Below are 26,663 nucleotides of genomic sequence, written 5' to 3'. Positions count from 1 at the left end.
CTAAAGCAGCTGTGGGTCCAGGTGTGGATCCAATTTGAACTGGATCAGTGTTTGCAACAACATGTTCCACAATTCGCGGAACCTATGTTGCAGAGACCATGCTGGGGCTATCAAGATGGTTTTGCAGCGTTCCATTTGTAACTTGTGAATGACTATCGGGATGAGCGGTATTGGAGGAAAGGCAGAAATAAACTTTCCAATACAGTCCATTTGAAAGGTATTTTTATGTAGCGGGCCTTTAAGAGTGGATGGTGAGCAACATTTAATAATAAAAGGGGCAGGGACCGAGGACTTGACCATTACTGTTTTGATGCCCGTTGGCATCATGTTGTACTGTATTCATAATTGTTTTATGCAAAATTTAATAAAATCTCTTTATCAAAAAAATGAAAGGCATTTTTACTGGATCCCTGGCATGGCCACCTGTTTGCAAAGTTGGGACACTTGTTGTTCTTCTCTGTGGTGAGCATATTCCACTGTGGAAAACCTTTAACTTAGAAAGATGAGATGCAGTTGTAGTCCTCTAACTTCTACTCATGAATATCCGAGTAATGCCTGTTTGGGCCATCTGCAACACTCCCAGACATGCTCTGCTGAGATGTCTATATTGTAATGAATGACTCATTTCCAAAGCTTCCGAGTTCTTTGGAAAGTGTGAGGGATCTGGTTCCTCCCTACTTTCCAATCTAAAACATTGTTTAAGTGCTGTTGGTAAGAACTCTGACATGAGTGCTCTGGACTAGTGGTGGAAAGCTTTCAAAGCTAATCATATGGCTCTTAGCTCCAAGACATTTATGTGTAGATTGCACTGTTCTGTCATCCATATACCATTTGTTTCCATGTCCTGGAGATGCATGCTTCATCCTATGAGAGATGCGTCTGTTGCATCTATTGTCAAGAATATTTGGGTTTCAATGGATTTAATGGCTGACTCTTGAAAATGCTGTTGGTTATTGACCCCCATCTGAGTGACTATTTCATCAGCCCAATCTCCTTGAATCTGTTGCCATTCTGAGTTTAACTGTTCTTGAATGATCCTCATCTGTAAACGACAACAAAAAAACAAAAGTATGCAGGAGGACAGTTCCAAGAATTGCTTTTAGTGTCCTCACATTTGCAGTGTTCTTTGTTTGCAAATAGACTGATTGTTGTATCAACTTTTCACTTCTCTCCGGACAGAGATACGGCATAGTTAGGGGTGTGGAAATCTTTGCCCCAAGAAAAATGATAGTCTTGCTCGGTGTTAGTAAGGAAGTTTTGTGGTTAATACATAGCCCCATGCTGGAGAGTGTTACCCTCGTTAGATTGGCACCCTCCAATGCCAAAGAGAAGGTAGTTGGCCCTATTAGCCAGTTGTCTAGGTATGGGTATACCATACCACCTTTTTGCTCTTATGAAAGTTGCCACTGGAACCATGCATTTCGTGAAAACTCTTGCCACTTATTCCTGGCGAAAATGCAAGGCTTTGAATTTGAAATGGCGGCCTGCCACTATGAAGCCAAGGAATCTCTTGTGTTTGACATATATAGCGATCTTGAAATAAGCGTCTTACAGATCTATAGATGTGGAAGAAAGGCAACATTTCTCAGAGGGTGAATACAAAAACTACATCATGTATTTGTTGAGACTTCTTAGATTCGGGATTGGTTGCCAATCTGCTCATCTTTTTAAAAATCTAGAGTAAAATCCCTGAGATCTCCACCAGCAAGTGAGGGAGGTGTTTGTGTTTTTCTTTTTGTAGTGGAACAGCTGGTGGCTTTTCTCCAAGCTCCAGGGTATAATCGTGATGAACTATGTCCAATAGCCGTCTGTCTGGTGTGATGCTGACTGTTTTCCTAGAATAGTGCTATTCTGACTCGTACTGGCAACTGGGTTAGGAAGCAAACATCTACTGGGAAGTCCTACTCGGTCAGACTGCAGACTCATATTTAGAGGACTGAAGGTATTGGAGCCATTGATTTGCTGTTTTTGTTGTTGCCAATTTGATCCAGAGTGTCTGTATGAGCGGAAAAAGGACTTATAGGGGATTATAGGATCTGCATCTTGATCTGCTTCTTTGTCTCCTATATTTTCGGAATTGTCTGGGTTACAAGACACCCAAAGATCCAGCTATTTCGGTATCAGTCTTTATTGACTGGAGAGTTTAATCCACTTTTTTCCCAAGAGAGGAAACTGGAGCGGGCACACTGCTGAAATCCATTGAGCATGACAGCTCCGCAGTCTGGAGGCTGGGCGTCACACAACTTTGAATGGTGTGAGTGGTGGTATGTTGGAGTTCATCCTTCAACTTCTCATGCTTTTTTTGGGATTGCCTCAACTTAACCTAACTCTGCGAGTTTAACTTGGAAGGCTTCTGCGAGTGGCCTCAGGAATGAGAGTGCACCCATGCCCTCAACAGGGGCCATTTATTCTTTGGAAGTTTGGCGACTGTTACCTTGGCTTCACCTCTGTGGATGACTTTGTGCTTCACTGAGTCGTGAAAGGTATCGAGGCACTAAAAGCGGATGTTGTGCCTGGCACCAACATTTGTCAATGTCAGTCACGGCACATCGCAAACCCTGTAATTGTAGGGCTTATACCTGTACACTATTAAGCTTTAGGGGTGGAAAATGAGACATTTTCCTGGAAGAAACGCCTGTCAAAACACAGCACTGCTAGCTCCGGATCCACATCAAAAGAGGCGGGAAGAAAGGAACTGACGTCAGAGTCAGGTGGTGGAGGTAAGGGTTCTACAGGGGTAAGAGGTTTTTAGGGTTCCAGGTAGGGTAGGGGTAAAGAGAGGTGAGGGTTTTTGTGGTTCATGGGCGGGTAGAAGTAAAGAGAGTTAAGGGCTGTTTAGGGTTTCATGGTAAGTAGAGGTAAAGGGTGGTAAGGGTTTTTTGGGTTCAGGGATGGATAGAAGTGAAGGGAGGTAAGGGCTTTTAGGGTTCAGTGGTGGGTAGTGGCAAAGAAGGCAGAAGGTTTTTTAAGTGTTCAAGGGAGTAGAGGAGATACTTATTTGGGGGTCCAGGAGTGGGAAGAGGTATAGGGATGTAAAGTTATGTATATTTGTGTATATATATATATATATATATATATATATATATATATATATATAAATATAACTTAGTGACGGTCGGCACTCAGGATTTATAGTTAGGACCTGGTTTCCATAAAAGGAGCGTTTTTTGTTTGCCAATAACTTTGGCGCCGCTTGACGAATCTTCACCAAATTGTCAAAACGTATACTTTAGTCAGTTCAGCTGCTGTGTTGAAAGTTTCGGGGTGATCCATCAAGCAGGGTAGAGAAAAAGGGGGGTCCCAAAACGTGTTTTTTCCAGTTATGTACAGCATGAAACAGTGATTTCCCAATTTGAGGGACTGGGTATACGGAAGGAGTTGTTTATGAATAGAACTTATGCTTTTAGAAAGATATATGTATAACATAGAGACTGTGTTATGTGAATGAATAATGGATGTGATATGAATAGAAGTGAAAACATTCTAGCACCGAGCAGACAGGCAAGTTTCTGCACCTTTACATGATTTAAGAACACAGTTTCACAAAACGCACGTTTGCATTGACATAAGAACTCTAAATGAAATGATCATCTGACTTATTGACTACCAGTACCATAGTGTCTAGTAGGGTATAAAGGCATGTTAGTAGAGATCACATTGCTAAAAGACTCAGCCACTGTGAACAAGACCGCAATGGTTGAAACATGTAGGTGTTATGCTGATGTCAGTTAAACAAATTGGAAATTAAAGCCACCGGGAGTCCAGCGTTTAGTTTTGGTGTTCAAAATTCAACTGGGGATAATGGTCATATCTCCACGACTGCACCAGCAGCAAGAGCGTGTCAGTTTATGACCAGAGTGCTTTGGGAAAACATATTATTTATATATATATATATTACCTAGTGGTGGTCGCTACTCAGTAGTTATAGTTAGGACCCCGTTTCCATAGAAGGAGTGTTTTTTGTTTGCAATAACTTTGGCGCAGTTTGACGAATCTCCACAGAATTTTCAAAACGCATACTTTGTTCAGTTCAGCTGCTGTGTCGAAAGTTTCAGGGTGATCCATCAAGTGGGGGTCGAGAAAAGGGTCTTTAGACACACCTACAGCCCAAACCATTGAACATAACTACACCAAATTCGTCAGGAAGCTAGATCTTGTTCCACAGATTACGCTTTTTGTAGTTTGGTGTAATTCCATTCAGTAGTTTTGGGTCTATTAAAGGTTGAAAAATATAGATATATAGGTACTTGGATCCAGCTGTCTGTGCTGATATCTGACTGGCTGGCAACACTTCAACAAGGTAGTGTGGGCAGCCATTTTGGGACTCAGCTTCAGCCGAGTACCACAAAAAAAGTTGTAAAAAAAAGATAAGGGGCCAGGGTAGGGTCACCCTGAGCCCCTGGACTTGGGGTTCCTAACCGGACCACACCAAGGGAAAAAATACTTTTTTTTTTGCGGACCCGTGAATTTCTCTGAGTTTTTTTTTCTTTTTTTTTTAAAAAGGTCGGTCTCCCGAACTGTCACATACAAGCAGATTTCACCATTTCAATCCCTAAATATCAGTCCCTCCTAAGAAAGCGTTGGTGTTGTTTACGAAGCAAACAAACCTGATGGATACATGCAAGCAGAAGATTTAATTTCAAATTCAATGACCGACAAAAGTTGTCTCAGATCATACTTTTAAGTGTGCTCTTTTTATTTTTAATTTGTTAAAATCCACTGTGTTCAATAAGGTGTTTTTTAATGTCGGGCCTAGTTACTCCTGGCTGCACCGCCCCCTAGCATCCAAACCCTATATTGGAACAATATTTCGATAAGCTAGATGAGCAAACGGTGTGTTTGCCCATTTCGTAGTAGTTTCTACATTCAAATTGCACCAACAATGCCCGATTTGAATTGAACCCGTCTCCTGGTGTCCGCCTGCAGCTATATGACTCATACCATATATGGACGGGTATATAGCACTGCCCTGTGGAGTCCCTGTTGTATGCCCCTGCACAATTATCTTCACAGTACAAGGCGCAGTCCAATAATGAACCCAGTGGCTGGACGGGTAGTAAAGTGGATTTACATGGTTAGGAGCCACGCTGGGAACCCTTCTAAATTATATCTACAGGACATTAAAAACAGGAGTGTAGAAAAGAACAAATGGCGAAGACGGGTGGGACAGTCAGTACTGCCAGGTGCTGCAGGAAGCCTCCACTGAGCCTACTACTAGCAGCTGCTGCAGCCAGCCTCCACAGAGCCTACTAATAGCAGCTGCTGCAGCCAGCCTCCACTGAGCCTACTACTAGCAGCTGCTGCAGCAGCCTCCACTGAGCCTACTAGCCTCCACTGAGCCTACTACTAGCAGCTGCTGCAGCAGCCTCCACTGAGCCTACTACTAACAGCTGCTGCAGCCAGCCTCCACAGAGCCTACTAATAGCAGCTGCTGCAGCCAGCCTCCACTGAGCCTACTACTAGCAGCTGCTGCAGCCAGCCTCCACTGAGCCTACTACTAGCAGCTGCTGCAGCCAGCCTCCAAAGAGCCTACTAATAGCAGCTGCTGCAGCCAGCCTCCACTGAGCCTACTAATAGCAGCTCCTGCAGCAAGCCTCCACAGAGCCTACTAATAGCAGCTGCTGCAGCCAGCCTCCACAGAGCCTACTAATAGCAGCTGCTGCAGCAGCCTCCACTGAGCCTACTAGCCTCCACTGAGCCTACTACTAGCAGCTGCTGCAGCAGCCTCCACTGAGCCTACTACTAACAGCTGCTGGAGCCAGCCGCCACTGAGCCCAAGGCCCAGACGGGGAGGAGGAGGGTGAGAGCTGAGAGCTGTGGCTCCTGGAGGTCCCCCAGTTGCTGACTTCAGCTGTGAAGGAGAACTTTACCGAGAGTGATCCTCTGAGCACCCTAGTCAGGACCGTGTCAGCCACCCAGGAAAGCAAGTGAACCCTGCACACAACTGTGATATCTTGTCCATTAAGAGACGTCACTGCACAAACACACTCAACCCTCGGAGGGCCCCATGCGCTCACCATAAAACACCGTTACAAGGGAGGATGTAGCTCCTCGTTAATCTTTGAAGCCCTATATATGTGTGACCAGAACTGACATGGTAGTGAATGATAGCTCTTACCAGAAGCTAATAGTTAAGCCAGTAAAAAGCCCTGTTCTATAACCTGGATGTGACTAAAACACTAAGGGGCAGATTTATGAAAAGGGGCGCTGCACCCGGTGCAGCACCACTTTCCTAGCGCCCCCCTACCGCCACCGTGTGTGCGCCGTGTTTAGAATACGGCGCACGCATGGTGCAGGGTAGGGGCAATAGTGTCAGATTTTTTGACACTATTGATGCACTGTTCAGGGTTAGTGCCAAACTTTTGGTGCTAACCTTGAACAGTACATAGAGGCCCATTGTAACCAATGGGGTGCCCCTTTTAACGCCTGCTCTGAGCAAGTGTTAAAGATGCAGAAACAATGGGGCAAAGAAATCTTTTAGATTTCTTTGCGCCATTTTTTTGCGCCACCCCCAGGGGAGAATGCTCCCCTTGCATACATTATGCCTGGCACAGGCATAATGTGGTGCAAGGGGTTACAAAGTGTCGCAATGCATGCTTGCACCACTTTGTAAATATGGCACAGCGTTTTTGCCATAATATCAACACTTTAGCGTAAACAAAAATGACGCTAATGTGGCAGTACATGGCGCAAGGGGCTCTTAAATCTGTTCCATAACTTTTAACTGCATTTTTCCTTTGCTTTATTAATGCACTTGATTTTTGACACTTTTGACATCTTCGCGTCCTTGATATACTTTTCGATTCCATTTTCTCAGCTGTGGTTAAAAATGCGGCAAAAATAAACATTCATAAGAAGCATTCAAGTTTAAAAATTAACAACTGCACCTGTTGCACTGGCATTGCAGCAGTGCTCAGAACGTTCATTCAGAGTGCTTCTGCGTTATAGTATACAAACATTCCCAATTGAAACACTGCTTTATCAAGCAAATATGTGACTTGTGTTTAATACCTTTTCCCTAGAGTGAAAAAGAAAGCATGATTAACTGACAGACACCTTAGTTCTATGCCTAGCACATGAACTTGGGGGAGGATGTGGCGTCATGACCAGCGCTGCTGGGTTTACAGATGGGGGGATCCAGATTCAAGTCTCGGCGTCGATTAAACATCCTGTGATCCTGGGCAAATCACATAATCTCAGTTTGTGATTAGGAGGTTGGTCTCAGGGACAGGCCACAGGACACTGCACACAGCCGAAGTTTGGATGGTTATTGGGGGTGGCCGCAGCGCTCTCATAACATCTTTGATAACATCACTGATAACAGCAATGTAATATTTGCAGTAAAATCTTTGGCGAAATAACTGTGCATGATGGAGGCACGTGTTGTAGTTACTTTAGGACATGAGTTATAGTTACTTGAGATAACTCTAACTATAACAGGTGAATTTCTATGGTTTTGTACGTTTAAAATATGAGCCTAACTAGGACATCCCGGTAACCTTTGTTTAAGTAAATATATAAATATTTTTGTTTCCACTGAAAAAAATCAAAGGTTATAGGGACATTATAGTTAGGTTCACATTTATGTTTTACTCACACAAAACCACAGATTTCATAACAGTTATATTTATACTTATGTTAAGAAACTATAAATTGTGGCCTAAAGTTATAGTTTCTTCAGATAAGTATAACTATAACTATAACTGCTAAATTTCTATGATTTTGTGTGGGTAATATGTGAACCTAACTATAAAGTTCATGTAACCTTTGGTTTTCTCAGTGATTTTTTATTTTTTTTTAACATAAAGTAATATATAAATGCCGTACTTTAACACAACCACCGCTCCGCACGGCCAATTCCCTCCACATGCTCCCAACTCCACGCTGCACATGGCGTTTGGCCGTGCACAGAGGGAGTATGGGGTGTAAGGTTTTTTTCCCCATTGAGCTTTGGATTGACGGGTACCCGAGGATCCACAAAGGATCCGCGTCCCTAGAGACCTATATTTCTTTTTCCATTAATAACTCCAAAACTACTGCATGGATTTACACCAAATTGCAAAAAAAGGCTCTTTCTGGACCAAGAGCTAGGCTTCTGCCAATTTTGGTGTAACTCCGTCCAGGAGTTCGGGCTGCATTCAAGTCTAAAATCCCTATGGGATATTGCATTAGGAAAACATGTTTTGGGGCACCCCTTTTTCTCTGTCCCCCACTACACGAATCACCCCAAATGTTCTAAACACCAGCAGAAGTGAGTGTCAAACTAGTTTTGAACATTTTGTGAAGATTCATCAAACAGCGTTAAAATTATAGGCAAAACAAAAAATGCTTTTCCTATCAAAACAAGGGGCCTGATGTAGAACTAGGTGGATGGAATACTCCCATATGTCATATTTGTAAGAAAATGCCTCCTTGGCATGGTTACCCCCTGACTTTTTGGCTTTGCTGATGCCAAGTTATGATTTGAAAGTGTGCTGAGGCCTGCTAACCTGGCCCCAGCACCAGTGTTCATCATCATCACTTTATTTCGGTAAAAACATACCATAAAACCGTAGGGCACAACAATCAACAAAAAAAGTAAAAGTAAAAAAAAAAAAAAGAAAAAATACAGAGTTAAAACATGAAGTTTAAGATGATAGCCTGCGCTCAACAGGAGTACAACAACAAAAAAAACAGTGCCTAAAAGTTTAAAACATATAAAAATATAAAAAACATGGAATGTTCATTGAATGATAGAGAGTTGGTGTATGCATACATTATAATTTGCAAGTAAGTTCATCTATGACCACTCCCATCATCTGTTGTTGGATTATTTCCTGTTTTTTTAACATAGTCAGTCTGCAATGCCAAATCGATTCTAAAAATGTTGCCAAACAGCAAGCCACTAAAACAGATGGATCAGACTTAAAAAATCTCAAAGCCAATAGTGTTCTTTCCCTAAAACTGTACCTTTGTCTCCACAATTGGCACACCCTGGCATCCAGGTAAGTCCCTTGTAACTGGTACCCCTGGTACCAAGGGCCCTGATGCTAGGGAAGGTCTCCACGGGCTGCAGCATGTCTTATGCCACCCTGGGGACCCCTCACTCAGCACATGCACACTGCTTGCCAGCTTATAAGTCGACATGGCACTCCCCTCAGGGTGCCATGCCAACCTCACACTGCCTATGGCATAGATAAGTCACCCCTCTAGCAGGCCTTACAGCCCTAAGGCAGGGTGCACTATACCACAGGTAAGGGCATAGGTGCATGAGCACTATTCCCCTACAGTGTCTAAGCAAAACCTTAGACATTGTAAGTGCAGGGTAGCCATAAGAGTATATGGTCTGGGAGTCTGTCATACACGAACTCCACAGCACCATAATGGCTACAATGAAAACTGGGAAGTCTGGTATCAAATTTCTCAGCACAATAAATGCACACTGATGCCAGTGTACATTGTATTGGGAAATACACCCCAGAGGGCATCTTAGAGATGCCCCCCTGAAAACCTACCCGACTTCCAGTGTGGGCAGACTAGTTTTGCCAGCCTTCCACACACCAGACATGTTGCTGGCCACATGGGGAGAGTGCCTTTGTCACTCTGTGGCTAGTAACAAAGCCTGTACTGGGTGGAGGTGCTTCTCACCTCCCCCTGCAGGAACTGTAACACCTGGCGGTGAGCCTCAAAGGCTCAGCCCCTTTGTTACAGCACCCCAAGGGCATCCCAACTAGTGGAGTGGAGATGCCCGCCCCCTCCGGCCAAGGCCCCACTTTTGGCGGCAAGGCCCGAGGAGATAATGAGAAAAACAAGGAGGAGTCACTGGCCAGTCAGGACAACCCCTAAGGTGTCCTGGGCTGAGGTGACTCTGACTTTTAGAAATCCTCCATCTTGCAGATGGAGGATTCCCCCAATAGGATTAGAGATGTGCCCCTCTCCCCTCAGGGAGGAGGCACAAAGAGAGTGTAGCCACCCTCAGGGCTAGTAGCCATTGGCTACTAACCTCCCAGACCTAAACACACCCCTAAATTGAGTATTTAGGGGCCCCAAGAACTAAGCAATATAGATTCCTGCAACCTAAAGATGAAGAAGGACAGAAGGACTGCTGACCTGAAGCCCTGCAGAGAAGACGGAGACACCAACTGCTTTGTCCCCAGCCCTACCGGCCTGTCTCCCCACTTCAAGAAAAACTGCAACAATGACACGTCCCCCAGGGTCCAGCGACCTCAGAAGCCTCAGAGGACTACCCTGCATCTAAAAGGACCAAGAACTCCCGAGGACAGCGGCCCTGTTCCACAAAGACTGCAACTTTTAAAGACCACACGTTTCCCGCCGGAAGCTTGAGACTTTACACTCTGCACCAGACGCCCCCAGCTCGACCTGCGGAGAACCAACACTACAGGGAGGACTCCCCGGCGACTGCGACCCTGTGAGTAGCCAGAGTTGAGCCCCCTGAGCCCCCCCCAGAGGGAATCCTGACGCTCCCCCTGACCGCGACTGCCTGCTTCAAAGAACCGGACGCCTGGGAAACACACTGCACCCGCAGCCCCCAGGACCTGAAGGATCCGACCTCCAGTGCAGGAGCGACCCCCAGGTGGTCCTCTTCCTTGCCCAGGTGGTGGCTACCCCGAGGAGACCCCCCCCCCTGGCCTGCCTGCATCGCTGAAGAGACCCCTGGGTCTCCCATTGAAATCTATTGCAAACCCGATGCCTGTTTGCACTCTGCACCCGGCCGCCCCTGTGCCACTGAGGGTGTACTTTTTGTGCTGACTTGTGTCCCCCCCGGTGCCCTACAAAACTCCCCTGGTCTGCCCTCCGAAGTCGCGGGTACTTACCTGCTGGCAGACTGGAACCGGGGCACCCCCTTCTCCATTGAAGCCTATGCGTTTTGGGCACCACTTTGACCTCTGCACCTGACCGGCCCTGAGCTGCTGGTGTGGTAACTTTGGGGTTGCCCTGAACCCCCAACTGTGGGCTACCTTGGACCCAACTTTGAACCCTGTCAGTGCTTTACTTACCTGAAAAACTAACAAATACTTACCTCCCCCAGGAACTGTTGAATTTTGCAGTGTCCAATTTTAAAATAGCTTATTGCCATTTGTGCCAAAACTGTACATGCTATTGTGATGATTCAAAGTTCCTAAGATACCTGAGTGAAATACCTTTCATTTAAAGTATTGTTTGTAAATCGTGAACCTGTGGTTCTTAAAATAAACTAAGAAAATATATGTTTCTCTATAAAAACCTATTGGCCTGGAATTGTCTTTGAGTCTGTGTTCCTCATTTATTGCCTGTGTGTGTACAACAAATGCCTAACACTACCCTCTGATAAGCCTACTGCTCGACCACACTACCACAAAATAGAGCATTAGAATTATTTTGCCACTATCTTACCTCAAAGGGGAACCCTTGGACTATGTGCATGCTATTTCTTACTTTGAAATAGTGCATACAGAACCAGCTTCCTACAATATTTCGATGTCCATAGGCGACAGTGGCATTGTAATAAAGGGGACGGGATATCTGTCACGTTTGTGACAGAGTAACCCCATCTGCCAAATTCTAAATCAGGCCGTAGGCTCTAAATATAACTACCTACTGGCTATCCCCGGTACTTATTATATAATATATATATATATATATGTATTAAAAAAAACTAAAGGTTACAGGGACATTATAGTTAGGTAATAGAATAAAAGTAAAAAACCTATAAATTCACTGAAAAAATAAAGGTTACAGGGTAAGCATAGTTAGGCTCACATTTCACTTGTACAAAACCAGTGAAATCCAGAAGTTATAGTTACCAGAGTTAACTATAACTTATGCCCCTGCAATGCACTTCTTATGACCTCACATATTACATCACTTATGACATGGTCAGTGACATCACTGATGATATCTCAAGTGGCGGTCCCGAGGGTCATTACTGGCTCCACGAGAGGAGCTGCGCGGCCCCCTCCAAAGTTTAACTTAGCCCCGGGGAGGCTGTGATCTCTAGGGGTCCGCAACATACCACTTTCATTATTTTATTTAGTAGCCCCAGGGAGGTGGTGGTCCTCAGGCCCGGGGGGTCTGCAGGACCCCCATTTTATAATTATAGTATATTGCCCCGGGGAGGTGGTGGGCCACAGGGCACTGGGTGTCCACTAGGCCCCCCAGTATTAAAAATGTATGTTTTATGCCTCCGGGAGGTGGTCCGCGGGGGGGTCACGAGGCCCCCGCATACTATTTACTTTAAGCTTCAGGAGGTGGCAGTCCCTGGGGCATAAATAAGCCCTTGTGGTGGGAGCGCTTGCACCCCCCTCCATTTTTTTTAAAGCACTACATGCTCCTGGGACCTAGCCACCCAGGAGCTTAATTAAAAACAAGCACAGGAGGCCGTGCTTTTTTCAATTAAAAAAAAAATAATGCTGCGAATTCAAATATTTTGCAAAGTTGCTATAAACTTTTTTTAAACAGATGCTTTTTTATCCTGCCAGGGTCCCTCTGCGACCCTAAGAACAAGGCTTGGGGTTAGGGTATTCCTACCCTGCCTCCTTTTCTCATGTTCTTTTTGTTGGGCTCTATTGAAGTCGAGTCCCAAGATGGCTGCCAGCACTTCCTGGTTGAAGTGTTGGCAGCCAATCAGAGCTCTGCATTTCCCTGCACAAGTTTGTTATTCTTTATGAAGTCATCAGGGAAGATCCGTGGCCTTAGATATACAAATTTGGGTTTCCTTAAATTTCTCAACAACTACTGAACAGATTCACACCAAACAGTTTTCTGCCAAATTTGGTGCAATTCCGTCTTGCAGTTCAGGCTTTAGTCGTGCTCAAAACTCCTATGGGAATTAAAATGGGAAACACACTTTCTTTGCCCCACCCCCTTTTCTTGGTCCGCGCTTGATGGTTCACCCTGAAACTTTCCAAGTGCAACAAGAATTACGGGCACACTTTTTTGGGGAAAATTTTGTGAAGGTCCGTCAAAGGTGCCAAAGATATGGACAAGTCAAAAACGCTTTTCCTATGGAAACATGGTCCTAACTATAGCTATCTAGTGGCAACCGCCAGTAGGTTATATATGTATATATATATATGGAAAATGTCACTTACCCAGTGTACATCTGTTTGTGGCATGAGACGCTGCAGATTCACATGCTGTGCATTATCCTGCCATCAAGTGTTGGGCTCGGAGTGTTACAAGTTGTTTTTCTTTGAAGAAGTCTTTTCGAGTCACGAGATCGAGGGACTCCTCCCTTTCGGCTCCATTGCGCATGGGCGTCGACTCCATCTTAGATTGTTTTCCCCGCAGAGGGTGAGGTAGGAGTTGTGTATATAGTAAAAGTGCCCATGCAATGGAGTGAGTATGTATGTACATAATGTGTATAAAAATAGTATATATTTACAAATTTACAAATGTACAAGTTTCATCAACTTAAACGGCTACAGGCTCCCGGGGAGGCGGGAGGGCGCATGTGAATCTGCAGCGTCTCATGCCATGAACAGATGTACACTGGGTAAGTGACATTTTCCGTTCGATGGCATGTGTAGCTGCAGATACACATGCTGTGCATAGACTAGTAAGCAGTTATCTCCCCAAAAGCGGTGGCTTAGCCTGTAGGAGTTGAAGTTGTCTGGAATAATGTTCGTAATACAGCCTGCCCTACTGTGGCTTGTTGTGTTGTTAACACATCTACACAGTAATGTTTTGTGAATGTATGAGGCGTAGACCATGTGGCTGCCTTACATATTTCTGTCATAGGTATATTTCCTAAAAAGGCCATTGTGGCACCTTTCTTCCTAGTGGAGTGCGCCTTTGGTGTATTAGGCAGATCTCTTTTTGCTTTGATATAGCAGGTCTGAATACATTTCACTATCCATCTGGCAATGCCTTGATTGGATGTTGGATTTCCTGCATGAGGTTTTTGGAAGGCTACAAACAATTGTTTTGTCTTGCAAAATTGTTTTGTTCTATCAATGTAATACATTAGTGCTCTTTTGATGTCTAACGTATGTAAGGCTCTTTCGGCTACTGAGTCTGGTTGTGGAAAAAAGACTGGGAGTTCCACTGTTTGGTTTAGGTGGAACGGTGATATAACTTTTGGCAAAAATTTTGGATTTGTATTGAGAACCACTTTATGTTTATGTATTTGTATAAATGGTTCTTGTATAGTGAATGCTTGTATTTCACTTACTCTTCTAAGAGATGTGATAGGTATTAGGAAGGCTACTTTCCAGGTTAAGTATTGCATCTCACAAGAGTGCATGGGTTCAAATGGTGGACCCACGAGGGAACTGGTGGTGTTCTCGGGGGTATGATTCTTTTTAAACCTTCCATAAATGCTTTGATGACTGGGATTCTAAAGAGTGATGTTGAATGTGCAATCTGCAGATAGGCAGATATTGCTGTGAGATGTATTTTGATAGAAGAAAATGCTAGTTTTGATTTTTGTAGGTGTAATAAATAGCTTACAGTGTTTTTTGCAGAAGCATGTAGTGGTTGAATTTGATTATTATGGCAGTAATAACAAATATTTTCCATTTGTTTGCGTAACAATGTCTTGTAGTCGGTTTCATGTCTTGCTTAATGGCTTCCAAACATTCTGGTGTAAGGTCTAAATGACCAAACTCTAAGACTTCAGGAGCCAGACTGCTAGATTGAGCGATGCTGGATTTGGGTGTCTGATCTGCTGTTTGTGTTGAGTTAACAGATCTGGGGGGTTATTCTGACCCTGGCGGCCGGTGGCCGGTGGCCGCCAGGGCCACCGACCACGGGAGCACCGCCAACAGGCTGGCGGTGCTCCCACGAGCATTCTGACCGCGGCGGTTCAGCCGCGGTCAGAAGCGGCAAGTCGGCGGGCTCCCGCCGACTTACGGCTGCTCGGGGGAATCCTTCATGGCGGCGGAGCGCGCTCCGCCGCCATGAGGATTCTGACAGCCCCTACCGCCATCCTGTTCATGGCGGGAAACCCGCCATCCTGTTCATGGCGGGAAACCCGCCATGAACAGGATGGCGGTAGGGGGTGCCGCGGGGCCGCCGTGCCCAATGGCATGGGCACGGCAGGGGCCCCCGTAAGAGGGCCCCGCAAAGTATTTCAGTGTCTGCCTTGCAGACACTGAAATACGCGACGGGTGCAACTGCACCCGTCGCACCCCTGCAACTACGCCGGCTCAATTCTGAGCCGGCGTCCTCGTTGCAGGGGCATTTCCTCTGGGCCGGCGGGCGCTCTTTCGGAGAGCGCCCGCCGGCCCAGAGGAAATGTTTAAATGGCCGCCGCGGTCTTTTGACCGCGGTGCGGTCATTTCACGGCGGTACCTTGGCGGACGGCCTCCGCCGTCCGCCAAGGTTAGAATCACCCCCCTGGTGTGTTTGGTAGTTTGATATGAGGTACTACTGACAGGTCTAGTAATGTTGTATACCATGGTTGGCGAGCCCAGGTTGGTGCTATTAGTATTAGTTTGAGTTTGTTTTGACTCAATTTGTTTACTAGATAAGGAAGGAGTGGGAGAGGGGGAAAAGCGTAGGCAAATATCCCTGACTAACTCATCCATAACGCATTGTCCTTGGAGTGAGGGTGTGGATACCTGGACGCGAAGTTTTGGCATTTTGCGTTTTCTTTTGTTGCAAATAGGTCTATTTCTGGTGTTCCCCAGCGTAGAAAGTAAGTTTGTAGTACCTGTTGATGAATTTCCCATTTGTGTGTCTGTTGGTGAGCTCGACTGAGATTGTCGGCCAACTGGTTCTGAATCCCTGGGATGTATTGTGCTATTAGGCGAATGTGATTGTGAATCGCCCAATGCCAAATCCTCTGTGCTAAGAGACACAGTTGTGATGAGTGTGTCCCTACTTGTTTGTTTAAGTAATACATTGTTGTCATGTTGTCTGTTTTGACAAGAATGTGTTTGTGGACTATTAGCGGTTGAAATACTTTCAATGCTAGAAACACTGCTAACAGCTCTAAATGATTTATATGCAGTTGCCTTTGTTGAACGTCCCATTGTCCCTGTATACTGTGCTGGTTGAGGCGTGCTCCCCACCCTATCATGGAAGCATCTGTTGTGATCACGTATTGAGGCACTGGGTCTTGGAATGGCCGCCCTTGGTTTAAATTTATAGGATTCCACCATTGAAGCGAGGAGTGTGTTTGGCGGTCTATCAACACTAGATCTTGAAGTTGACCCTGTGCTTGTGCCCATTGTGTTGCTAGACACTGTTGTAAGGGTCGCATGTGTAGTCTCGCGTTTGGGACAATGGCTATGCATGAAGATATCATGCCTAGGAGTTTCATTACAAACCTTACTTGATAGTGTTGGTTTGGGTACATGTTTAGTATTGCATTTTGGAAGGCTTGTACCCTTTGTGGACTTGGAGTGGCAATCCCCTTTTGAGTGTTGATTGTTGCTCCTAAGTATTGTTGTATTTGAAACAGTTGTAGATGTGATTTTTGGTAGTTTATAGAGAACCCTAGTTTGTGAAGGGTTTCTATAACGTATTTTGTGTGTAGAAAACACTGTTGCTGAGTGCTGGTTTTTATTAACCAATCGTCTAAGTAAGGGAATACGTGCATGTGCTGTCTCCTGATGTGAGCGGCTACTACTGCAAGGCATTTTGTGAATATCCTTGGGGCTGTTGTTATGCCGAATGGTAAGACCTTGAATTGGTAATGCACGCCTTGGATTACAAACCTTGAGTATTTCCTGTGTGAAGGATGTATGGGTATGTGGAAATAAGCATCCTTGATATCTAATGTTGACATGTAGTCCTGTTGTTTGAGCAAGGGAATCACGTCTTTAAGTGTCACCATGTGAAAGTGATCTGATTTGATGTAAAGGTTCAGTGTTCTGAGGTCTAATATGGGTCTCAGTGTTTTGTCTTTTTTTAGAATTAGGAAATACAGGGAGTAAACACCTGTTCCTTTTTGATGGTTGGGTACTAGTTCCATTGCTTCTTTTTGTAACAATGCTTGGACTTCTCGTTGTAACAGGTCTAAGTGTTGTTTGGTCATATTGTGTGCTCTTGGAGGCATATCTGGTGGCAAATGCAGAAATTCTATGCAATAACCATGTTGGATAATGGCTAGGACCCACGCGTCCGTAGTTATGTGTTCCCAGTTGTGGTAATAATCTGTAAGTCTCCCCCCCACTGGTGTTGTGTGGTGGGGGTTTGTGACATTGAAGTCACTGTTTGGTTTGTGGGGTTTTTGGACTCTGGAATTTCCCTCTTGTCTTAGGGAACTGTCCACCTCTATATTGTCCTCGAAAACCTCCCCTCTGATACTGGCCCTGATATGTGGGTCTGACTTGCGAGGTGGAAGGCTCTGTGGTTTGGGCCCAAAACCCCCCTCTACAGTGCGGCTTCCTAAAAGTGCCTCTGCTCTGTGGGGGGTAAAGCGCGCCCATGGCTTTGGCCGTGTCCATGTCTTTTTTTCCGTTTTTCTATCGCTGTATCCACCTCCGGCCCAAACAATTGTTGTTCGTTGAAAGGCATATTCAGCACAGCCTGCTGGATTTCTGGCTTAAATCCGGAGGATCGTGACCATCCGTGTCTTCGAATGGTTACTGCCGTGTTCACTGTCCTCGGCGCCGTGTCTGCTGAGTCCATAGCCGATCTTTTTTGGTTGTTCGAGATAGCTTGGCCATCCTCAACAACCTGTTGGGCACATTTGTGGAACTCTTTGGGAAGGTGCTGAATGAGATGTTGCATTTCATCCCAATGTGCCCTGTCGTATCGTACCAACAGAGCTTGCGAATTGGCAATTCGCCATTGATTGCCTGCCTGTGCTGCCACCCTTTTTCCTGCTGCATCAAATTTCCAACTTTCTTTGTCAGGCGGTGGTGCGTCTCCAGAAGTTTGTGAGTTCACCCTTTTCTGGGCTGCTCCTACTACCATCGAATCAGGAGTTAACTGTTGTGTGATATCTACAGGGTCGCTAGGGGGAGGTTTGTATTTCTTCTCCACCCTAGGCGTGATGGCTCTGCCTTTGACTGGTTCCTGAAACACTTGTTTGGCGTGTTTTAGCATGCCTGGCAGCATTGGCAAGCTTTGGTATTGGCTGTGCGTAGATGAGAGGGTGTTGAACAAAAAATCGTCCTCTATGGGCTCTGCATGCAATGCTACATTATGAAATGTAGCTGCCCTTGAAACCACCTGCATGTATGCGGTGCTGTCCTCAGGTGGTGACGGCCTTGCCGGGTAGCACTCAGGACTATTGTCAGAGACCGGTGCATCATACAAATCCCATGCATCCGGGTCATCTTGGCTCATCCCTGTGTGTGTTGGTGACTGCATCATTGGGGGTGTTGCTACCGGGGACAGATGTGGCGATTGTGTTGGCGATTGCTGTGGCGAGAAACGTGGTGGTGTCTTTTCTTTAGCCACTTTCGCCTTTGGCTGCATTTCAGCCTCCTGGAATGCAAGCTTGCGCTTTATCTTTATTGGAGGAAGAGTTCTGATTCTCCCCGTGTCCTTTTGTATATGCAGCCTCCTCTGGGTATGGTCTGGCTCTCCCATGCCCAGTTCTTGTTCAAACCGGTGACCTTGTAATTGTTTTGAAAGGTCTTGTCGCTCTGCATAGGAGCCTTGTTTCGGCTCAGAGGCTGCATGTTTCGGCACCAAAATCTTTTCGATAGTCTTTTTTGGCTCCGAGGAAACCTTTTTGACTTTCGGGGTGGCAAACTCTCGGTGCCGAGTCTGTTCGGAGCCGATATCTCGACCGGAGTCGGATGTCTTCGGCTGCTGGGAGGCCTTTTTTGGTGCCGATGTTTGGTCACCGTGTTTTCGGGTTAAGCTCCTATATGGCAGCTACACATGCCATATATATATATATATATGTGTATATATATATATATATATACACACACACACACACACACACACAAACACACACACTCACATACATGTAAACCAAAGTTAAAGGAACATTAATTTTAGTTAGGTGAAAATATCAGTTAAAATATACCGTTACCTACCAAAACGACTGAAATTCACCAGTTATAGTTATCTCAAGTAACTATAACTCATTCCCTAAAGTAACTATAACTTGCATCCCCGTCATGCATAGTGTTGTCATCAATAATGACATTTCAGATGTTGCAGACATGTTATTAATGATGTTATTGAAAAAATAACAAGTAATATAATATGGGAAGTAATCAGATCAGATAGCAAGTATCTTTTAACAGACATTTTCACCTAACTGTGGTGCGAGGTGTGGGGTAGGGTGCTCGACCCCTGCTGCGCAAGGCCTTTGGCCATGCTCTGTGCCCCAACCCCTTGCATGAACCCTAACCCCACAGTGCGCGGTCTTTGGCCATGCACGGGTGGGGCTGAACGCAGGGCCCTCCGCACAACCGCCCATGGGAATGCACGACTCCCTATGTGATGTAACAATATAAACAGTGTAATTTTAAGTTTTATCATGGGTTCAGCACATACACATATATAATGCAGAACTATGGCCTTAAAGTCACTAATAACTATAGTCAGATGTACATTTAATAAATTCTCAAATTGCAATTGCATAAAAGTGATTGTCATAAAATATTTTTAATAAAGCCTTAGTATAAAAAAAAAAAATCAACATGTCTTTGAAAAACACTTTTCAGGCTGCAATCTGCAACTCTATACCCCACTGCATGGGGTCCCTGCAGTCCAGCTAAAGAGCATACATCTTGAGCTTGGCTGAGCTCAGTGTGTTTTTTTTCTATTTCAAATACTTTATTATTTTGAGAATAAAGAAATAGAAGGATGATATCAGTTGCACTGGATATAATGCTTACAACAAGTGAGACATTTTCCAGGTTTAAAGCACGATACATACAAATTGCATGATTCATACCTATGATACAGCTGTTTATAGTTAGGCATTGTGGTTTGTTGTAAGCCCTAATAGAGGAGAAACAAAGGGGCAAGAGGGAAATATAAAAGGGGGGGGAATAAAGAAAGCCCAGTGAAAATAAAAGACGAGAGAGGAGGTAAGGAGATAGAGTGATGTCGGGTAATACGGTGTCAGTAGCCTGAGCGATCTGTACAAGAGACAGCTCATTGCTATAGCATCACATGATTCTGTTATATTGTAATAGTAGGTGGTTTGTGTTGCTTATTTGGACATGTTGGGGTAGAAATGAGGGGATATTGGATATATGCCCAGGGAGGTTTAATTTTTGGGATATATAAGTCTGGCTTATTAAAAAGCTTATATTAACTCTGGCATTTGAAGTTATTGAACAATGAGTTGTCTGCACTCCTTGAGAAGCAGACCCACGCCCACAATGTATGGTGAATTAGGTTTTGGAATGATTTCCATTCGCAGAGAATATTTTTTATTCCCATTGTTAGTAGGATTTCAAGGAGACTCATGCCTGTAGTGTTTAGCTTCAGCGCAAGGGTGTGGGACCACAGTCCTAATGTTACTCTATGCCATCGAGGGAGAGCTCAGTGGTAAAGTTTAATTTTATTATGTTTTGAACCTCTTTCCAAAATGAGTTCAGCATCTTTGTGTAAAACATATGGTTGAGGAGGTCAGGCGGCTCCTGACAGTTGCAATATTTGACTGAGTCAGAGATTCCCAGCTTAAAGAGTTTTCCCAGGGTCCAATATGCTTCATGAAAGGTCCAATACTTGCATTATGAGAGGATGAGGGATACTTTGCTTTTTGGGGTCTAAGTCTACATTTTTTCCAGGTTTTTTTCATTCATCATTGAGTGGCTTGGAGTAGGGTGTGTTTCTAGCCATTTGTTTAGAATTTCAGTAGTGATTTTGTTCTTAATATTGGGGGGAGTCTAAAATCTTATATGTTGCAGCAGCTGTGTGGGGAAGAGTGGATAGTTTTGAGAGTAAGGGGACGAGGTCAGAGTTGCATGGTGCAAAACTCTTCTTCTCTGCGACCTTTAGCTTAAGGAAATTGTAGAAGTCAATATTATTTAAAATGTGGGATCTCTGTAGCTGTACAAATGTCTTGGGATTTCTAAAGAGCCTAGATTGTTAAGATATAAAATGCTATTCGTTGCCCAGGTTGTCTATAAGAGGGATAGTCCATCGATTTTGATTTTAGAGTTGTTCAAAAGGGATGCGTATTCCGATTGTTAGATTTTGTTGGAGAGTTTTTTATATAGGGTTTTGAGGGCTGCAATAGTGTCTATGAGTACAGTATGGGAATGTTGTGAATTAATCAGTTTCATAGTTAGCAATGACATTAGGAAGCATGCGAGAAATTCTTCACTATATAACTAAAGGGGTTTGTCTTTGGTGTGAGTATTGGACCAACAGTTAGCTTATTTGATTAGAAAGGCAAGTTGGCATTCATGAAAGTTAGGGATATACAGGCCTCCACAGTATTTGTTTAGTTTTAGTTTTTTAAGGGCAATTCTGCCTCATTTCCTTTACAAATTATGGAGTCTAAACTGTTAAAAAAAAATAATAGACAGTTGTACGGGTGGGATGGAGGTGCTAACATTTATTTGTGAGGCAATCATCATCTTAATACATTCCGTGTGACCCCACCATGTAATATATTTAGGCAACCATGCTGAGAGTATTTCTTTAACTTCATTATGAAGGTTTTCTTCAGCTCATTTTTTTGTATCTTCTAGAATATTTTTGAAGTGTATTCATAAGTATTTAATTTGTAATGGTTGCAAGCGTAGTTTAGTGTTGTTCACAATGGACGGCAGGAATTAGGTTGTTCAGTGGGAAGACTTTGGTTTTTCTTAAGTTTCAGCATCTTGTGTGAAAATAAGCACACCGTGGGTGTAAGAAGCAATTTTATAAGTTTTGTTCCCTATTGGTAGACCTTTAATACATGCAATAGATCGATTGCAGTGAGTAGGGGTTTGATGGCTAGAATATATAGTAAAGGGGAAATGGGGCAGCCTTGTCTTGTCCCTTGTGCTAGGTTTATTTTGTCTGAGAGGTAGCTGTTGTCTCGAATACCAGCAGAGGGTTGAGTGTATAAGGCAAAGACCTGGTGAGTAAAGGTTTTGCCTATGCTAAATTTACACACTGCTGCATGTAGAAATGGCCATGAGACGATATCAAAGGCTTTTCTGCGTCTAAGGCCATGGTAGTTGCAGGCAAAATTAGAAATATAGCTCTTTCAATGATGTGGCAGAATACCTAATATTATCTGTTCCAAGTCTGCCTTTAAAGAATCCTGTTTGAGCCTTGTAGTATTTTTTCTAGTATTGTCACCAATTTTTTTGCGTACATTTTACAATATACGTTTAAGAGGGAAATGGGCCTGTAATTTTTCCCTTCTTTGTGAATTATGAAAATAGTGACCTCTGAGGTTGTACCTAATATTTTCCCATTCATCCCATATTGCTGGAAGAGGGATTCTAGTTGGGTAATAGTTTGTTTTGGAAATTTTTATAGAAGTTGTCTGTGAAACTGTTAGGCTCAGCTGCCTTACCAGGTTTCAGAGAGTAAATCACATTCTTAATCTCTGAGGGGGAGAAGCGTTGGTTAAGTGTTATATTGTTGGAGTCTGGGAGCACAGGAAGGTGAAATTTGTCAAGGTAATTTGCACAGTTAACAATTGAAAATGCTCAGTGTGGAAAGAGGGCAGTGTGTTTTAGATAAAATATGGTAACCTCTCCTTACTGTGTTTTTTGTTTAATATTGCTGGGGGATGCTGCGCTCCCTGCAGCCCCCAACAACATTAAACAAAATAGCTGGGGAACCACCAGGAAGTACAAGCTCTGGAGCATTATGAGGTACTCCTTGCAGGGGCAGTAAATAATAAATGTGCATCTCCTGCTGCTCAGTTATTTTGTTTTTTTCAGAGGGTGCTCTGATACCCACCTGGGACACCTACAATGTATCCAAACATTGGGTCTGCAAGGGGACCCAAAACCCCCTGCACCCCTGCCTGCTACCCAGCCAGCACCCATAGTTGGTAGCAGCGGGAGCTGGCAAGGTAAAAGTGGATGCCCTGGTGCCTACTCGAGTCACCCATGACATGTATGACAGCCTTAATTGTTGGGGGCGGAAGGGGAAGCCCTAAGGCCCCCACAGTCACGGGCCACGCCCCAGCCAGCCCCCTTTGTGGTGCTAGTGGAAGCTGGCTTTTTTCACCTTGCTCTTACCCAGACGAGAGAAGAATTTTTCTGGGGTTACAGGGTTTACGCCCAAAAATAAAATAGTCATGAGTACATATATATGTAACACTAGCTTTATACATATGTGCATAAGCCTACATATAATGTTTACATACACACATACAAATACATAAGTAAATAAAAAGTATATACAGTGCGTAAAGGACTGTAAACCAATGCATTGCAAACAATAACAATTTGTACAAAAAAAATTTGGTGAATTATTGTGTTCTCGATGTCATGCATTATAACAACTGATGTCCGGCCATATCACACACAGTGCAACCTTTAACACCCACACTGCACTGTGCAACACTAAAAATGAACTCTGCAGCAATCACATTAATCACAATGCCATCACATTGCATCCCACAGCACCAAAACTGCACTAGACAGCACTCAAACTGCACCCGAAAGGTCTCACATTAAAAATGCTTTGTAAAATACCCACACTGTGCCCCAAGGCACTTGCACCGCATCCAACATCCTTCATATTGTGCGTCATTGTACCTGCACAGTATTACACAGCACCGCCATAGTACTCTACAGCACTAAAACTGCACTCCACACATCTACCTCACCACACCCACATTGCACCCTATAGCACTCACTGTACCATACACCACTCTGGACAGTACATTTTACTCTTCTAGTCTGCCTGCCACTAGGACCTTGCTCCTAACTACTCCTAGTCATTTATTACTCTCCGTGAGAAATGATGGGTCCCCCACAAACAATTATCCATTTTCAATATAGCATTTATACACTCCTAACCAGTACCTATGAAGCATTTTGAGAAGGGTGGTCTGGTACCTGTGAGCGATTGTAAGCACAGTTTTATCAGCAAATCGTTCTCGAATTGTCTGCTGTAGCACCTGGTCAGTCTTCTGGTCCACGCTTGCTGTTGCTTCGTCTATGCAAAGAACCTGCACCACAGGGTAAGAGGATGAGCGTAGTAAGGTAGCTGTATTGTTCTTCAGAACTTGGGGAGTGGGGTTTTAATGGGACTTAACCGTTCTGTCTGTTTTCTGATCTGGATGGATACTGAGGGTAGTGGTGTTGAGAGCTGCGGCTTTTACTGTCTCACAGATCCACTGATATATTTTGTATATATACAATACCAACTGTATACCTCTGCTCACTGATGTTCTCTGCTCATCACCTTCTTCCACTGATCTAAGAAGTCTCACTTCAAGGAGCAAGATTATTTTGCTTTTGTAGGACCTACGCTACACTCTTACCCAGTCTAGAGCTTTTTTTACACCAGATTTTAACTACCTGTTTTTCTGCCTTGGTAGTGATATCTGTCTTTAGTGCACAGTCACATTTTAAGTGTTTCTTTAGATTACAAAAATAATGATATCTCTTAGATGGACTCTGAGAATCTGAAACATGGATGGTCCTAAACAAAAATTTCTGCTTGTCCTTTGATGAACGGGGTCTCTATAAATACTCGGGGAATGCGCCTTTTGTTCTATTAGGACACTTTTCCTGAAGGCACACTTGGGCTCTTCATGGTGTATCGGGTGAACCGTACCTTGGCATCCGTAAGGAGAGCTCTTGCCAGGCACAGAAGCTGCCTCTGTCCCACCGAGAAGTTCTTTCCTTGTTCTCCTACTTCAGAACTGAGTCCACCTGGATGAAGACAAAAAAAGATGCCAAGGAAGATGTCACACCAACAAAGACAAGAAACAAGTAAATGAGGGCTCCCCGATTCGTCCTCTGTTCTCGTCCATTGATTTCAATTATGTTGTATTTCTTTATTGAGCTTAGGCTCTTTGAAGTTCCCTAGTTTGCAGTTCCTCTCTCGTGTGATGCTTTCAGAGAGTAATAAGATCCACTGTCAACAACAAAATTAAGCCCTAAGGGATATATAACTAGATAAACAAGACAGTAATGACGGTTTCTTCCAGATTACTCTGCTTGGATAATGACCTGAACTACACTCACCCATGCGCACTACCACCTCTTTCAGGTGGCACTGCTCCAGGACTTGGAACAGCTCAGCGTCCTGGTGACGGCCCCTTGGGTCTAGGTTCTCCCGAATCGTTCCACTAAAGAGAAAGGGGTCCTGGGGAATGATGGCCAGCTTGGACCTGTGCAAACAAGAAGTGAGACACATCCATGGACTTCAAAGCGTGCTTTGATGGGAAAAATATGAAAGTTTGACAATCAGTTGTGAGTCCATAAGAAAATAAAATAGGATGGAAATAGTGGAGGAGAGAGTGAGAAATGGAGAGAGAAACATTCAACCTTCATCCCCCTCTTGCTTACAGGCATTTCATGTTTGATTTGCCAGACTGAACAAATATCAAGTTCTGGAAATCTGCTGAATACTGCACCTTTCATTGGCCCTTGACATCCAAAAAGGGCAACTGGCTAGGTGGTTCCATCTTTGTCATTCAGGAACTTACAAATGGACAGAGACCCTGAACATCCTTACCCTGTAGCATCCTTTATTATTTCCCATCTTGAGAGAAAATCTATATCTCGGCACTGGTCACCTTAATAAGACGTTTGGCAATTGAGACAGAAAGGTTGGTTTTGGGCTTTTTTTAATGGAGGATGGCATCTGAATAAGAAGCCTCAAGCCTGATGTTATTGTCACTGAAGGTCATTGAAGGGACCTTCATGTTACAGCAAAGTAGACTCTCAGACCTGGAATTAGCCAGACTATCTGCACAGGCTGGTTGAAAAGGCACGGTAGTCCAAGGTAACAGAACTGTAGCAGCAAAAGCAGGTGTTCACATCCACTCCGTCTGCAAAGAGGATCCCTTTGAGTTGGAAAAGACACCAAAATAACATTTTACAGTTTTGGGCAGAACAGCTTAGGAAAAATGTAGTCCATTTGTGTTACTGTTAATGCATTAGCCATCATGCATGGTGGACAAATAAACTAATGTGAAGGCAGCTAAATACCTGTTATATCTAAAAAGGTTTACTATGGGCAACTTATTTGGCTGAGAAACTGGAGATTTCTAAGATCTTCAGCAGCTAATTTATTCTACACACAAAAAAAGGAGCACACTGCCTCACACTCCAGCATAAAATAGCCCCAATGCATCATGGTAAATGCAGTAATTTGATTTAAAGATAGAGAAATGTTTTCAAAAAGTCTTTCACCTTAAGTAGGTGCAGCAAGTGCCGCACTTGTTTCTGGCTTTCGGCCGTCATCAGCAGAGAGAAAATATATCTGAAGGGGTTGTTTGAAATGCCGCCGAACATCTTCACAGGTTTTTGTACCACTCAGTAGGCAAACAGGGGCCAACTTTTTGCTGGAGTGTGAGGCAGTGTGCTCCCTTTTTTTTGCACTGTCGAATGACGGCTCCCTTGAGCTAACGGGCTGACGAGCCTTGGTGAGGCACCTGCCCACCAGAGTGGTACATAAACCTGAGAAGACATTTGGTGGCATTTCAAGCAACCCCACAAAATATGCTGCTCTCTGCTGATGACGGGCGAAACCCAGAAACACGCGTCCAGAGATCCACAGCACTTGCTGCACCTACTAAGGTGAAAGACTTTGATTACTTTTGTTAATGTGAAACGAATCTGACTGCATTTACCAAGATGCATTGGGGCCAACTTTTTGATGGAGTATGAGGCAGTGTG

The 26,663-nt window shown here is 44.2% G+C and overlaps 1 protein-coding gene across 3 annotated transcripts in view; it reads right to left on the bottom strand.

Moving 5' to 3' along the window:
* LOC138296822 (ATP-binding cassette sub-family C member 10-like) overlaps positions 1–26,663 on the bottom strand; it is a 296,467-nt gene that overhangs the window by 9,651 nt on the left and 260,153 nt on the right. For all 3 annotated transcript variants that reach the window (XM_069236277.1, XM_069236279.1, XM_069236278.1), the window contains exons 19-21: positions 25,005–25,150; positions 24,592–24,689; positions 23,868–23,980 (exon numbers count right to left, since the gene is read on the bottom strand). In XM_069236277.1, the coding sequence (XP_069092378.1) occupies positions 23,868–23,980; positions 24,592–24,689; positions 25,005–25,150 (357 nt within the window). The remainder of the gene's footprint in view (positions 1–23,867; positions 23,981–24,591; positions 24,690–25,004; positions 25,151–26,663) is intronic.

The sequence above is a fragment of the Pleurodeles waltl genome, chromosome 5 (assembly GCF_031143425.1).
Source record: "Pleurodeles waltl isolate 20211129_DDA chromosome 5, aPleWal1.hap1.20221129, whole genome shotgun sequence".
NCBI lineage: Eukaryota > Metazoa > Chordata > Amphibia > Caudata > Salamandridae > Pleurodeles > Pleurodeles waltl.
Note: the sequence above shows the minus strand (reverse complement) of the source record. Positions and strands in the feature narration are given on the sequence as shown.